The sequence below is a fragment of the Adiantum capillus-veneris genome, chromosome 21 (genome assembly GCF_014529385.1).
Source record: "Adiantum capillus-veneris isolate H3 chromosome 21, ASM1452938v2, whole genome shotgun sequence".
Lineage (NCBI taxonomy): Eukaryota > Viridiplantae > Streptophyta > Polypodiopsida > Polypodiales > Pteridaceae > Adiantum > Adiantum capillus-veneris.
This window is the reverse complement of record NC_140951.1, coordinates 22836901-22851476: the sequence shown is the minus strand read 5'-3', so window position 1 is coordinate 22851476 and position 14576 is coordinate 22836901. Positions and strand designations below refer to the sequence as shown.

General features: G+C 44.9%; 1 protein-coding gene across 3 annotated transcripts in view; it reads right to left on the bottom strand.

Moving 5' to 3' along the window:
- Positions 1-5555: 5555 nt before the first annotated feature.
- The window catches only part of LOC147430650 (30-kDa cleavage and polyadenylation specificity factor 30-like), an 82173-nt gene continuing 73152 nt past the window's right edge, over positions 5556-14576 (bottom strand). For all 3 annotated transcript variants that reach the window (XM_086493247.1, XM_086493248.1, XM_086493249.1), the window contains 3 exons: positions 7298-7366; positions 7096-7182; positions 5556-7006 (listed from right to left, as the gene is read on the bottom strand). In XM_086493247.1, coding sequence (XP_086349373.1) covers positions 6122-7006; positions 7096-7182; positions 7298-7366 — 1041 coding nt within the window. In that variant the 3' untranslated portion in view covers positions 5556-6121. The remainder of the gene's footprint in view (positions 7007-7095; positions 7183-7297; positions 7367-14576) is intronic.

The following is a 14576-nucleotide window of genomic DNA, read 5'->3' as shown; positions in this document are numbered from 1 at the left end:
CTCTCCATCTACACATAACCAATGAAGATGCATTTGTGTAACTTGGAGTCGGCAACTTAATCCACCTTGCAGTGGTAACCTGGCCCCTAGTGTTCGGCTTCAAAAAACCTCATGCAAAACCCAGGGTTTGTTTAGGGGTTGTTTCGAATGCAATGGTGGTGTTCATTTGATCTAATTTTGATGACATTAGTCTCCTCTCTCTCTCTCTCTCTCTCTCTCTCTCTCTCTCACTCTCTCTCACACACACACACACACACACACACACACACACACACACACACACACACACACACACACACACACGCACAGACACACACGGATTTTTTGCTTAGGCAACTCCCCGGGGGATTCTCTCTATAGACAAAACAGGATGCCACATGCGAGCGGATAACTTTGATAAAGTCCCTATATACGACTCATATTAGGGAATATGACCCCCCTTTCTACATTTATACGGCAATCAATGAAAAAAACTATCATACCCTTATGTTACATATAAAATTTAGGTTTCACATTATCTAATTGAGTAAAACTAGTCAAAGTGTGTGTAGCATAGTGTCTGGAAACATACTAAGCACTTTTGTTGATAACTAGACGTACCCTCAATGCGTCTTAGTTTGACTTTCAAACTATGTGCCCTATCAGCCTGCACTCTGGCTACTCGTCCAATTCTAACCCATCCAAATCTGGTGTAAATCAATCCTTGACCTGCTCCAAATCAGCCCTTATCTATCAGCTTGATGCAAAATTTGATGTTTGACCTGATAGAAAACTTCTCCAAAATTCATGTGAGTTCTACACACTGGTGATCGATCGTTATAAGTAATCAACCCGGATCAAGCTCTCCCCCACCTCCACCCCCCCAAATATAATAACCCCCTCCCTTATCTTAAGCTTGGGAGATAATTATTGGGAGCCTCCCCCTAACTTATATGCTTATGTAACTTGTAAGAAAACCTCCCTCCCCTGCACTTACGTGGTGTGATAAGTTTTCCATGGTGAATCCCCCTGGGGCGACTCTGGCATCTTCGAGTAGGTGACACATCCGTTTGACGGCAAAAGTTGACATCAACACCCAATTTTCTTGGCATCGATAACCATTTTCTTGACTTGCAACATCAACTTTTCCTTCAACAACGACATACACATGTGAGGTGTCTCTTTCATAGAAGAGTGACACCCGACATCGACATCAACTTTGGCGACATCAACTATATTTGCACTCTCTCTGACATTATAGACAGCGAGAGAGAGAGACGGTATATCCTTGCCATTAATAGCAGTCTCATGCATTTTTTAGCGTGCCATATGTGTTTGACCATGATGTATGTTCTATGTGGTATTGCTTATGCATAGCCATTGATGGCTTCATGGCCAAAAATGCATTTTTTGGGCAAAAAAATACCCGCAATAACCTGTTTTTTTATTCGTCATACTGTGGGTTCAAAGAATCATAGTAAAATGGTCCCAAATCAATTTCTAAATGATCTAAACACAAGCTAAAGATATCAGATCCACAATCCCATACTCCAAATCTTTTTGTAAGCACACACCAATGCGCTCCAATGTGTATTCCATCAAAGGACACCACTCTGGCTCAATACTTTCCTCTTAAAGAACTCAAGAATGGTTGCAAATTAGCTCCGAATAGTGCATGAAGAACTCACGATGATGAAGCTCTAAACCTTAATCCACTGGATGCGTGCATGCTCGACGTCTTATGTGAGGAAGGAGAACACAGTGTTTTGGGTGGAGCTCTCAGTGAGTATTCAAATACCTCACTACTCCTTATTGATCTAAATTACCAATGAATAGAGATAAGGTTAGTATGGTTAGTAAGATGGGTGTCTGGCCAATTGGCCTGAACCATAACAAAAATGGCTAGGTTGTAGTGTTGAAGAGGTTATTCGAGGGATGCACCCCCTCCCTAGAATATATTATCATCTAAACCTTCGTTGCATGGGATACCACCATGTCCAAAGTGGGTTGTAATTATAAAGTATCATCTAGGGTTGACCCCCACCCCAATTCACTACCAAGTCATAGAAACTCTAATGCTAACAATCAAGGGAAGCAGCAAACCCTCCAATCACTCCTTCAATGATGGCAGAAGGCTTATAAGAAGATGTAGCATTTCTCTTCCATATAAATGAAAAGCGTTTGTGTTTATTTGAATCTGGCTATACAACCATGCCGTGTAGACTAGGATGCCACCATTTGGTGATGACATATCTCCAACACTTTCTCTTTAGCCCCTAGTGGGTGGTCCAAATCCACATCACTTAAGAAGAAGATAATCTAACGGAGGTCGAGATAGAGACTTGGTGAGAAGATCTTCAAGATTATCAATGGTGGGAAAATACTCAAGATGATACGTTCATCCTAAAACAAAGTGGTAACGGACATCGATATGTTTAGTCTTGGCCACAAGCAACAAGATTCTATGCAAAAGCAATAACACTGTGAGAGTTAATATAACACTAAAGGTAGTGCCAAAAGAAGACACGTACTTAGCTCCAATATGGAAGAAGATGTAGTGGTGCTTAGCTTCTAGCATTTTCATGATATGAGAGTATTACCAAAGAAAAATTAATAACCAATAGTGGATCTCTGAGCATCAACACAAGCAACGGAATCAACACACCAATATAACTAACAAGGATATCACCACCAATGTAGTGAATGCAATAGCCAATAGCTCCATGAACCAAACTACTCATGACTCAACATATTCATGCCATGCAATATCAAGCTTAGTAACCAATAATGGATATCTGTGCATCAACACAAGCAACCGAATCAACACCAATGTAGCTAACAAGGATATCACCACCAATGTAGTGAATACCATAGGCAATAACTCCATGAACCAAAGTACCCAATGAGCTCCCTGCAAATGCGAGAGATGAGGCTAACTAGAAAGTTGACTCAACATATTCATGCCATGCAATATCAAGATGATTCTTAACCAAGAACATGAGGGAACCATTAAGCTACTTGTACCTCGTAGCATCCACCAAAGGACAATCATCATCCTTGAAAGACTCAAAATTTGGATTCATAGGAGAAAGATGGATCTTTCCATACTCTACTTTTCCAATAATTTCTAAACATACTTTTTCAAAGCCATGAAAATATCATTAGGAGTCTCTGCTACTTCCAAACCAAGGAAATGATGCAACAAACCAATGTCTATCATAGCAAAGGTAGACAGGAGTTGAGTTTTCACCCAGCTAACAAGATCGTCCTCTAAACTTGAGACAAATATATCATCCACACACAAGATAATGATACAAATACCACCATCTTTAAGAAGCACATAAATATTCGCATCGACATGAGATCCCTCAAAACCTAAATAAATGAGAAAGCTCTGATCTTTCGATATTAATCCTTGAGTGCATGTTTCATACCATCTAGTGCCTTCTTCAACAAGTAGAGATGATCCTCACAATCATCCATGACAAAGCCAGAGAGTTGTTTTGCATAAACCTAAACACCACTCATTTACTCTTATATACAGGACCTTGTGTTATAAAATACACATTTTCTCACTTGCATGACCCCTCCTTCCTTACAATCATGTTCTACCATACAATAATGCTCCAAGAATATAGCTAGTTCCATTTGGTACTAGATCTCCAGTTCAAAGTAAATATTGTTCAAGTATGTGTTGATCTCTTAGCAAATATTGTAGACTAATAGTAGACCATAGTGTTGGTCTCTCTAAGAGCTCGCATAAAGAGCATGGCACACCAAGTAGGGAGTCCCTCTAATAGGGGCATAGATTTTACATGCATAATGCTCCACACTCTCCACCTCCTCTCAACATTGTCTTCATATCCTCTACCTTGGAGTTGCTTCACCCATCTAAATCAGAGGCTGTGTGACCAATTCAACACCCCGCACAATGTGACAAGAATCCCTCAATGTACCTAGGGCTCTATTTAAGTGAGATGCTTGTTAACTTAATAGCTGTAAGTATAACATGATGTTGTAGCATTTTTTACATAAGGATAACTTGGCTTACTAATTATGGTATGGTAGATTCCATATAGGATTTGATTGTGCCTAGCCAAGTAGGCTACGTTGAAAATATCAATGGTTTATTTTGGTTCTAAAGCTATGGATTCGAAGACATTTTTAATGCTGCTTAGAGAAACAAGACAAAAGTTAGGTGAAAAATCTGGTAATATAATTTAATAAAGACCTATGGATTGCTTGCGAGATTATGATACCTGGATCAAAAGGGATTGTGGCCTTCTAATCAAGAATCATGTGTATAGTATTACCTTATAAATTTTGTCCTAAATAGAAACCAATACTTATAACTACTCTAAAGAGCTTCTTTGGACATAGAGGCTACCTTGCTAAAATGCACGTCTCTCATGTGTAGAGCTTTAGAGGTCCTGCATCAATACTTTGTTCCTCTAGTTGGGTGAGAGATGGATGTACACGACATCCTATCATGCTAGGATGGTTGTACGTGGTCAATACCAAGCCCATGCTTTGTAAAAGTCTTTGTCACCACCTATGCATACCATGATCCTTTGTCTCCTTCCTCAACCTATATAGATGGTTCAAAGCTTACGTGAGAGAGAGCCATTGGGATATCTCTTTGGATCTGCTTATGAGGCAAATGTTCTAGAACAATAGACAACCAGCATAGGTGGCATAACAAACTCCGCTATAGTAATATCATGGGGCACCGAGGGTTGTCTACGTATCATCCTCAACATCATAATGACAATGGGTTGCTCTATCCAAGTCCACCAATGAGCCGTGCATGAATATGCAGAGAAAACAATGGATACCCTGGACACCTATGTGCTTGTAATGATTTGGCTCAAAATAAAAATTGCAACACCCACAACACAACAAAAAATTAAAGTGATTTGTCTTGCTAAAGCAAACAAAGACAGTTAATACTATTTAAGAAATTCATATATAAACAAAACCTAAATGCACTTCACTAGGACTGTTTCACATGTTCCGACAATTCGACAATTCATAGAACCAAGTTAGTGTTCAGAAAGAATGAAAATTTGGGCCATGTCAAGGCATAAATGCTTTCCATGTACAAGGGTGAAGAGATGGTCAAATCAATTCACATGCATGCACCTGGACCAGTGGCCGGGAAAGTTGTTTCTCCTAGACACCTGAATTCTTCCCTGTCAAGATACAAGCCAGAAATACCAGTAAAAAATTGCAAATTCGCACGATTCTTAACCTATCACCATGCATTTTTTCCGCATTTCTACCCAGACTTGCTGGTTTTTTTTTTTTGGTGTTGGTTGGCTGGGGGGTTGTTTTGTCACACTTTCATTTGTGGTTTCTAATATTTTTAACATTTGATGGATTTAGAATTTAAGAATGTCCTTATCTAGCTGAGTGTGCTTTGGAAGCCAAGTGCAAACGCACTGTAGTACAACAAAACTGTACAAATAAACACCTCACAATCATTTGAATCCACATATACCTTCAAGACAGCAAGATTCATCGTGATTCTTCAACAAAGACCCATAGAAAAAGAACCCCAAATTTGAAACATCCTATCAGTTATAACCTCTTTAGCTTTCACAAAAATACATCAGCATCACTTCCCTTGTTAAAAATTTGGTGTATTTGAGGGTTTATGGATGTCTTTCTAACTCACAAGTGCCCTATGTTGGGCAACCAATGTGAAGGAAATCTAGTACAGCCAAATTTTACAAATAAACAGCATGGACCTTCAATGTCAAAAGGCGTCTTGTTACAATTATGTGAATCCATATAGTACAATCCCTGGTAACCCCTTCCCCCCAAGACGAAATTAAAAAAAAGAAATCCTATCCCCCTTCTTTTCCCCTGGGCCAGCTCCTCTTTTCCCTAAAATGGAGCACTAACATAAAAATATGAAGTCAATGCTGTTTGTTGCCCGTAGCGGGAAAACCAGGTCATCCCTCTAATCCTCATAATGGCTTGCATCCAGCTGCCCAGTAGAGAACCAGCATTCTTGAAAGCATATGAGAGAAGTTTTGCAGACTCTTATGTGTTTGTCTTGAAGTCTATTCTATTTGTACCACGTAAAGAACCGCAATGCAAGTCTCCCAAGACTGACGATCAGCACACATCTCATGAGCTAGTCACGCCTCCGCTTCTTGCCTTCACCATGCCGCGATCTACGAGGGGCTTCATCTTCACTTAAGCTGTCATCATCATCCTTGCCGTATGATTCGCCAGCATAGTCCTCTTGTAGCTGCCGTGTTTCCCCATCACCCATCCCATAAGCTTCTTCACTTGCCGGAAACCGCTCATGTGACTTATCCCCACTTCTAGAGTCCCCACCACTAGTCAATCTATCACCTGTTGAAGTATTCTCATTCTTCTGGCGCCTTGGCAGTTGCTGATCACGCCGTCCCCAGCTTCCGCTCTGAGGTGGCCTAAAAGGCATGCCACCTGACCTACCATGCTGCTGGCCAGGACCAGTCATGAAAGAAGGCCTTGATGCAGCCATAATGCTTCCCGTACGAACCCCAACCATGCCAGGGGGTCCCATCATTCCTGGACCACCATGAACAAATATTCCATTTGGTGGCGGCCTGCCCGACAAAAGCATCCCTGGTGCAAGAACCGCTCCATCTATGTGCCCAAATCCCATTGGAGGTCCACCATATCTTGCTAATGGATAAGCAGGAAAACCACGGCCCGGTGCTCCATGCATTTTGAAGCCATTTGCAGATCCTGCGCCAACACGTTCATACCCTCCTGCAAAATTGTCATTCATAGCTCGTCCCCTGCCCCGACTCTTATTGCGTGAGTGTTCAAGGCCATCCCCAGGTCCTCTGGCCATGCTCGGCCGCTTAATCTGAGTAGGTGTTTGGTTAGCACTGTCATCTTCATCACTCTCTTCATCATCCTGATCCTCTTCAACAACCTCAAACGGAACAACATTGCAATCTTCAGGCTCCTGCCCAACTCTGGCCTTCTCATTTTCCCATTTCAGCTCTGTTTCATTTGCTACTTTCTGTAAACCATATATCTTTCGTAAGCATCATCACACTCCTGTTTGATATGCATCAGACACTTCAAGTTCACAACAGAAAATCTCCTTACCATAAGTTCACTATCTGGTTCCATGTAAAACAGAGAGGCAAGCTGCTCACCCACGGTTGGCTCCAACTCCTGACAGTCTCTACTTATCTGAAAATTAGAGAACATCATACTCGCAAGGCTTTATTATGCTCTAGACATGCAACAATAACTGCTTCAAGACTTTCTATAGCTTTTCTAACTAAAGAACCTAAAACTCTCTTACCTTAACCGGAAGGTTCTCCTTGTAAGGATTCCGTAAGTGGCGCGTCTTGTTGAAAGAAAGTTCACATAACTGCAATCACAATATACTCTCTCTCTCTCTCTCTCTCTCTCTCTCTCTCTCTCTCTCTCTCTCTGTGTCTGTTCTAGTTCTTTTGTACCCAGACATGGTATTAGATTCACCATTTTGTAACAAATTGGTCTCATAGGTCATTTTGGCCTTTCGAAGACATTAATATAACATTTCATTTCATTTCTCTCTCCAGCACAGGCACAAGCGGGTTGACTACGCGCAGGCCAAAGCAATCACCAGCACACAAGCAGTGCTTAGCCAATCCCAACCAACAGCAAAATCCATGTCAGCATTAATTAAAGATAAACTAAGCTTATGCTGCGCGTAAGTAAACTTGCGAAGAAGGCTACGCCGACGTGCCAGATGGGGCAGCCAGGCAGAGCAGCACGTAACAGGTTCTCTCTCTCTAAGGTTTAATCTGCAGTAAGCGAAAGTCGCGTAAGGCAGTTAAAAGCAGGTCGCATAGGGCAGCCAAAAGGGTACGCAAGGCAAGGAGAAGTGTGGGTCACCACGCGCAGGTAGAAATCCACCCCAACAAGCGTATGTAGCATCCACCGTAGCAAGACCAGAATCAGCAATGGAAACCACTGATAGTTCGTCACTGATATGCAAGTCTCAACCGGGCAACACTCATGATCACAAACAAACGGATAACGCAGGTGGAAAAAGAGATGAAGGAATGGAAAACAGAGACGGAAGGATGGTGGAAGGAGAAGGCCAGCCTTCTAACGTTTTTCAATGAAGGCAAGCAATGGAAAAGGGAGAAAGAGGACCATGCGGAAATCCAAGCACTTAAAGAGGAGGTTTCAGCCCTCAAGCGAGAGCTTGCCGAGACTAGAGCAAGTTGTGGACTTGAATGAGGAGGAAAAGGAAAGGGAAAGGGAAAGAAATAGCAACCATACCCACTCCCACAATCATCAACATGACCTCAGAAGAAGAGCAGAGGAGGAAGACTAAACCTTTATATGTACGAGTAACCGGTCTGAAAGACCGTGATGATGTGGAGGGGGAAGTCAAGGAAATTCTCTGCATGATAGGTAGTGAGGCTACTCACACAAAGGCATGAACGGTGGGGAAGAAGAGAGAAGGAAATGGGGAGACCTCAAAGGAGAGAGCATTGATCTCCTCCATGGAAGCGAAGGACTTCTTGAAGAAGCGTTCTACAGTTAAAAAAACGGGGATACTTCTTGGGGATGACCTTACACTCTCACAACTTGCCCATATGAACGAATTTATGCTCGAGATAAGGACAGCTCGAAAGAAAGGGAAATTGGTCTTCTATAGAGATGGAAGAGTGGTTATTATGAAGAGGCACTTTGCATGACAGCGCGAGACCTATGGGACCACACTCAAAGCTGCTACTTGGAATTGTAATGGATCTCGACCCGATTGATAACTGGCTCGCTGCTGCTGCTCGCACCCCCATCCCCTATCCCCCCCCCCCCCCCCCCCCCCGGCCATCACTGCCCTCCCCCCCCTGCCCTCGCATACCCCCCTGCCTGCCCTCTAGCGCGCAGCACCCCTGCTCGCCCCCTGCGCGGTCTGCCCAGCCTGCTGCCACATCCGCTGCCCGTCCGCCTCCCCTCCGTCGCCTACCCGATGCCTTTCGCCAGCCACGCCCGCTGCCCACCCCTTCCAGGCCCGCCTTCTCGGAGAGGTGGGCAAGATCTTGGACGTTCAGAGCCTCGGACGAGGCTACTACTAGATCGAGTTTGAGACCTCCGAGATGGCGTCCAAGGTCATCGCCATGAGCCCTTTGACCATCCGAGTAGTTCGAGCCCACTTTCGACAGTGGAGACATGGTTTTGACCCTGCTTCAGATGTTTTGGTAGAGGAGGCAGACATTCCCATCTCCATCTGCTTTCCTGGTTTGCGGAGGGAGTACCTACCACTTTTGTCCAGAATAGGCTCAATGATTGGGACTGTCCTGGAAACACCTCGCACAGCAGCCTCAGTAGCTGCCAAGGCGACCGGCATTCCCTCAGTTCGCGTTCTGGTTAGGGATACTCACACTCTCCCAAAGGTCATCCTACTTCCTCGGGTGAGTGGGGGTTGGTTTAGATAGAGCGTGGAGTATTCGGGCCTCCCGAATCGGTGCTTCATTTGTCGACAGATGGGCCATCTTGCGAAGGCCTGTCCACGGAGGAGGCCTCGACCTACACCACAGGCCCAACCCCAGCCTGCAAGGGTTGGCCAGCAGCCACAGGCAAAGACACAGAGCACACAGGCAGAGCCACCCTGCGAGCTTGGGGCTCCAGCGGAGGAGGGATGGCAACAGGTTCGTGGTCGACGACGATAGGGGCCACAGCGACAGCCTGGCACTCAGGGTGGTCCTCAGGCGCCTGCCCAGCAGCAGTGGGTTCCTACGGGGAACTGATTCGGTCCTCTTGAGCAAGACGAGGTCCCTGCTCCAGCCCCTACCTCACCTTAACCCTCGACAGCCCCCCCTTCCCCCCGAGTTCCCCCCCTCCTCATCAGCCCCCCCCCCCCCCCCGTCTCTCTCCTCGCCCCTCTACCTTTGCCGATCCCCCTCGCCCCTCTTCTCCCCCACTTCCCCCTCCCACACCTCCCCCTGCTCCTACACCCCCCCCCCCCCCTCCCGCTCCAGTTCCACAATCGACCCAGAGGGTAGGGCCATCCCCGGCTGCTAGGAGATCTCTTGGCAATGCCTTTGCCGCGAATCGCTTCGCGAGAGAGGGACTGTCACCACGAGGTGTATTTTTCCTGTTGCCTTCCATAAATAAGTACTAGATATTTTTATTTATTTTTATTTTTACTTGGTTCCCCGGGACCCTTGAAAAGGTGCAAGTGGACATTGCATGGCCAGTGTGAAATGGCCGCGGCCAAATAGGTTTCTCACATTGGGAGTCTAGGTTGGTCAGTCTGGGACTGATTGGGCCAGTTAGCACTGAATTCTGATGAGTATGGAAGTCTGTGTGCGCCAAATGAAGTCTGGGCCACTTGGAAAGTCACTTATGACTTTATAACTCAGTGGGAACTAGAGAATTAACTCAAGAGGGGCAAACTGGACACATGGCGGCTTCTGGTAGATGTGCCAAATCCAACATGAAGAGGGGGCGCCCAATTTGAGAGAGGAGGTTAATTTTTTACTATAAGTGACCTACAGTGTGTGTGTGAGTAGTGGGTGTAGGTCTACAGCTTTAATGGAAAGCTTGCCTTCTCCTCTGTCTCATGTAGCACGATGATTTGCTCTCGTGCATCTCTCTCCCCTTTGGCACATATGGTAATGCCCCACTAGTTGGGCTACTCAGATGAACATGTACAATTTTGGGGGTTTATGCGCGTTTGCCAAGGCAAGAGCCTTCTGAACAGGAACCGGATTAGCTAATTGCTAATCCACCACAGGTACGCACGGTTCCATCGCAAAAGATTGCGAGTTTGAAGAGTTTTCTCGCATGAAAACTCGTCCAATTCACAAGGGAACTGTCCCATTGTGTGCGGGAGCCCTTGGGACACGCGTAGGCGTGTTCGCTCCGCTGAAAACGATCCGAAACAGGGAATTACAGCCTGCTGTGTTTTTCTGCAGGTTTAGGGTTTCACACCTAAAATGCAAGGGAACACCAAGGAAGCCTCGTGAGAGTCTTGGGATGCGTGCACAAGCTTTTGGGCACCCGGCAGTCAAAAACAGAGAATTACAGCCCGCTGAATTTCTGTGACAACTCACCGGAAAGCTTCCAGATAGCGAGGGAATCCGCCCTAGACAGGTACTTTTGACCTACAAGGGTTTTTGCGCCGTTATACTGCTGAAATCAGGTCGAAAACCTGCGTTTTCAGCCCTCGCCAGGTTTAGACAGCTTTGTGAAAGCTTGTACTAAGTGGTCGGATCGTCTACCTTAAATTGAATAAAGAATTACCGAAAGGGGCGCCAATCTTTGGGGTCTACAGGGTGTCGGTCTCGTGTCCGCACTGACATTCTAGCTGCTGGACGCATCTGCGTTCTCCTTCCTTCTCAGTGCTCTGTGTAAAGTTAACAGGTAAATGAAATAGTACCGCCCTATACGTTGTCAGGCCGGTTACATGGTTCCATCGACGGGATAGTCACTTTTTTCTTCAAAAAGTGTAGCGTGGAATGTTGTGGGTGAAAGCAACACAGAGCTTGTCGTTATGGCAGAGAAGAGAGACCAAGTACCTGAAGAGGGATCTTCCTCACATGGCACATAGAAAATTCCTTCAACTCTTCAAGAAGAGGGCAGGTTGTTTAGAACTCAACGGCGTTGCTGCATGGACATGTTTCAGCAGTTGGCTAACAACCCAAGGATGTAGGAGTTCTTACACGCTCCGGCACAGGGCATGACTGAGCTGTTGCAGGAAAAGGAGATTTCCAATGCGCAGAGGACTTATGATGCTCGAGGGAAAGCCCATGTGGTTGAGCAACTAGCAGTGTCCAATGATCCAAAGCAACTTGCTTTAGCTGGACAGGAACCGTTTGTGAATGGTACAGGGAGTAATGAACAAGCTATGCGTCAGACCCTTCCATTACCTATTACTTATCTTGGTTATTTTGGAGGTGGTTCAGTGTTTCAAGCTATGGCTGGACCTTCCACAGGTTATATGCCAGGGAATGTGTTCGGGACAATGCAAATAGGCATGGGTAACCCTATGTACACGAACATGGGTGTCCAACCAGGTTTTCAGGGTGCCTATGGCCAGTTTCGAGTGCTTGGAACATAATTTGATATGGCTGGTTTTCCGCAGCCATACATACAAAATGCAGATACGACAGGTAAAACAGTTGATGCGAGTGCTAGAATGAACAATCATGGAGCACCATTGTTACAGGCACCTGTTTAAGCACCACTGTTACAGGCACCTGTCTATGACAACGTGGCTCCTTTGAGTCAACCTAAGGATTACAAGGAAGGTGGGCAAGGAGTGGAGTTTGAAACTTTCAGAGGAACTGAGGATCAATTGAAGGCTTTGATCTTCATACAGCAGTTCGATGCAGCTTATGCTTGAGGAAACTTCACCGAATCTTGATACGCAAGGCTGCCACTTTCTTGAAAGGGAATGCGCTTCAATGGTGGACCGCATTGTTAAACCACGGTCAAGCCCCAACAACGTGGGTCCAATTCAAACAGCTTTTTGCGCCTGCATGGCTGACAAACACTTTTGAAGTGGATGTGATGACAGAATGGCACGAGTTGAATGCTAAACAGTGTGCGAATCTGGAAGAGTACAATAAACAATTTTGGGCCGCATCGTTGCCAATCACCTCTTACAGGTTTGTGCCATTGTCAGAACAGATTGAGAAGTACTGTTGTGGATTGCCCAAGAAAATCAGGGACTACTGCACAAAAACTACTGTCATGAATATGTTCCAGTTGATTGAGAATGCAAGGGTGGCTAGCAATCTGTCGAAGGGAGATTCCGATGGATTTAATAGCTAGAGGAAAGGGTCCCAGGGCAAACACTTTTCAGCCAAGGGCAATGTTGCAGCAAAGCCTTCTGTGCCTCCCACAAAGAAGCCCTCCAATGAAGAAGCTGACACGTCCAAGAAACAATCTAAATCTTCTTCGGGACGAGGACAAGGACAAAAAAAGGCATTTTTTTGCCAAGACTTTTGAAGAAACGAAAGCGCTTAGAGAGGCCAAGAAATGCTACATTTGTGAAGAGGAAGGACATTTTGCAAATGAAGGTCATAGAAGAAGTCACAGGATAAAAATGACAAGTCAAACCATAAAGGGAAGAAGCCAAAGCCAAGTGCAGGACTTGTCCCAGATTTGGTTGGTGACCAGCCAAACATAGATGCCACGGAACTGTGCAAAGCTTGGGGCAAAGCTAGAGACCAGACAATGCTGGTTTTCTTTGATCCAGGAGCCCGTGCAAATTTCATATCACCAAAATTGGTATCAAAGTTGGGCATTCGTGCAGAGGAGATGGGTATGACAGGGAAAGCAGGTTTGGCATGCCCAGGTCATTCAGAGCCTGTTACTCTCATTTTGGGGAAGCTTCGTCTGCACATTCAAAGCTATGTCGATGCGGAAGAATTTCATATTATGCCACTTGAGGGTTGTGATGTGTTACTTGGTATCTCATGGTGTTACAGGTTGCATGCTATGGTGGGAACTTACAACAAAAAGATTACCCTTGTACATAGAGGAAAGACTCATGTCCTTGATGTAAAGCTTAAAGGCGAGTCTGTTCCAGTTGTTTCTGCTTCTGCTATTTCATCTGTAATAAAGAATCATCTTTCTGCGTACTTGATCTTTGCAAAAGAGGTACCTGAAGTTGTATCTAATTTGTCCACCTTAGATAAAGACAGGTCAACTTTTTTGAGTGGTTTCAGTGATTGTTTTTCGGACTCTTTGCCGGGGGAGTTACCTCCTGAGAGACCTAAGGATCATACCATAGATCTTGTGCCAGGTTCTAGTCCACCGAATAGACCACCATACAGGGTTAGTGCAGCTCAGCAGAAAGAGATTATGAGTAGGTCAACGAGCTTTTAGAGAAGGGGCTGATTTAGCCCAATTCATCCCCTTTTTGTTCGCCTGTACTCTTAGTGCAGAAGAAGGATGGTTCATGGCACATGTGCATTGACTATCGCGCCTTGAATAAGAATACCATCAAGAACAGGTTCCCCATACCCAGGATAGATGACATTCTTGATCGGCTTGAGGGAGCGTCATTGTTTACAAGGATAGACCTAAAGAGTGGCTACCATCAGATACGCATTAGGCCAGAAGATGTCCATAAGACTGCGTTCAGGACAACATTTGGTCTCTATGAGTTTCTTGTCATGCCATTTGGTCTTACAAATGCTCCTGCCACGTTTAATAGAATGATGGACAGAATCTTTAGACCACATAGAAACTTCGTGGATACCTTCTTTGATGACATGATTGTCTACTCAAAGTCTGAAGAGGAGCATAGGGATCACTTGATCACAGTTTTCAATGAGTTACGTAAGAACAGGCTACTCATTAATGCTAAGAAAAGTAAGTTCTTTTCGAAAGAGATTCACTTCCTTGGGCACATTGTTTCAAAGAATGGGGTACGCATGGATCCCGCCAAAGTGGAAGCAAATAGGTCATGGCCAGACTTGAAGTCCATACATGACATTCGAAGCTTTCTAGGCTTATGTTCTTACTACAGGAGGTTCATCCGAAATTTTGCTGAGATTGCTTCTCCACTCCATGCACTGCAAGGAAAAGGAGTTACTTTCAAGTGGACAGCCAAGCAAATTTTAGCT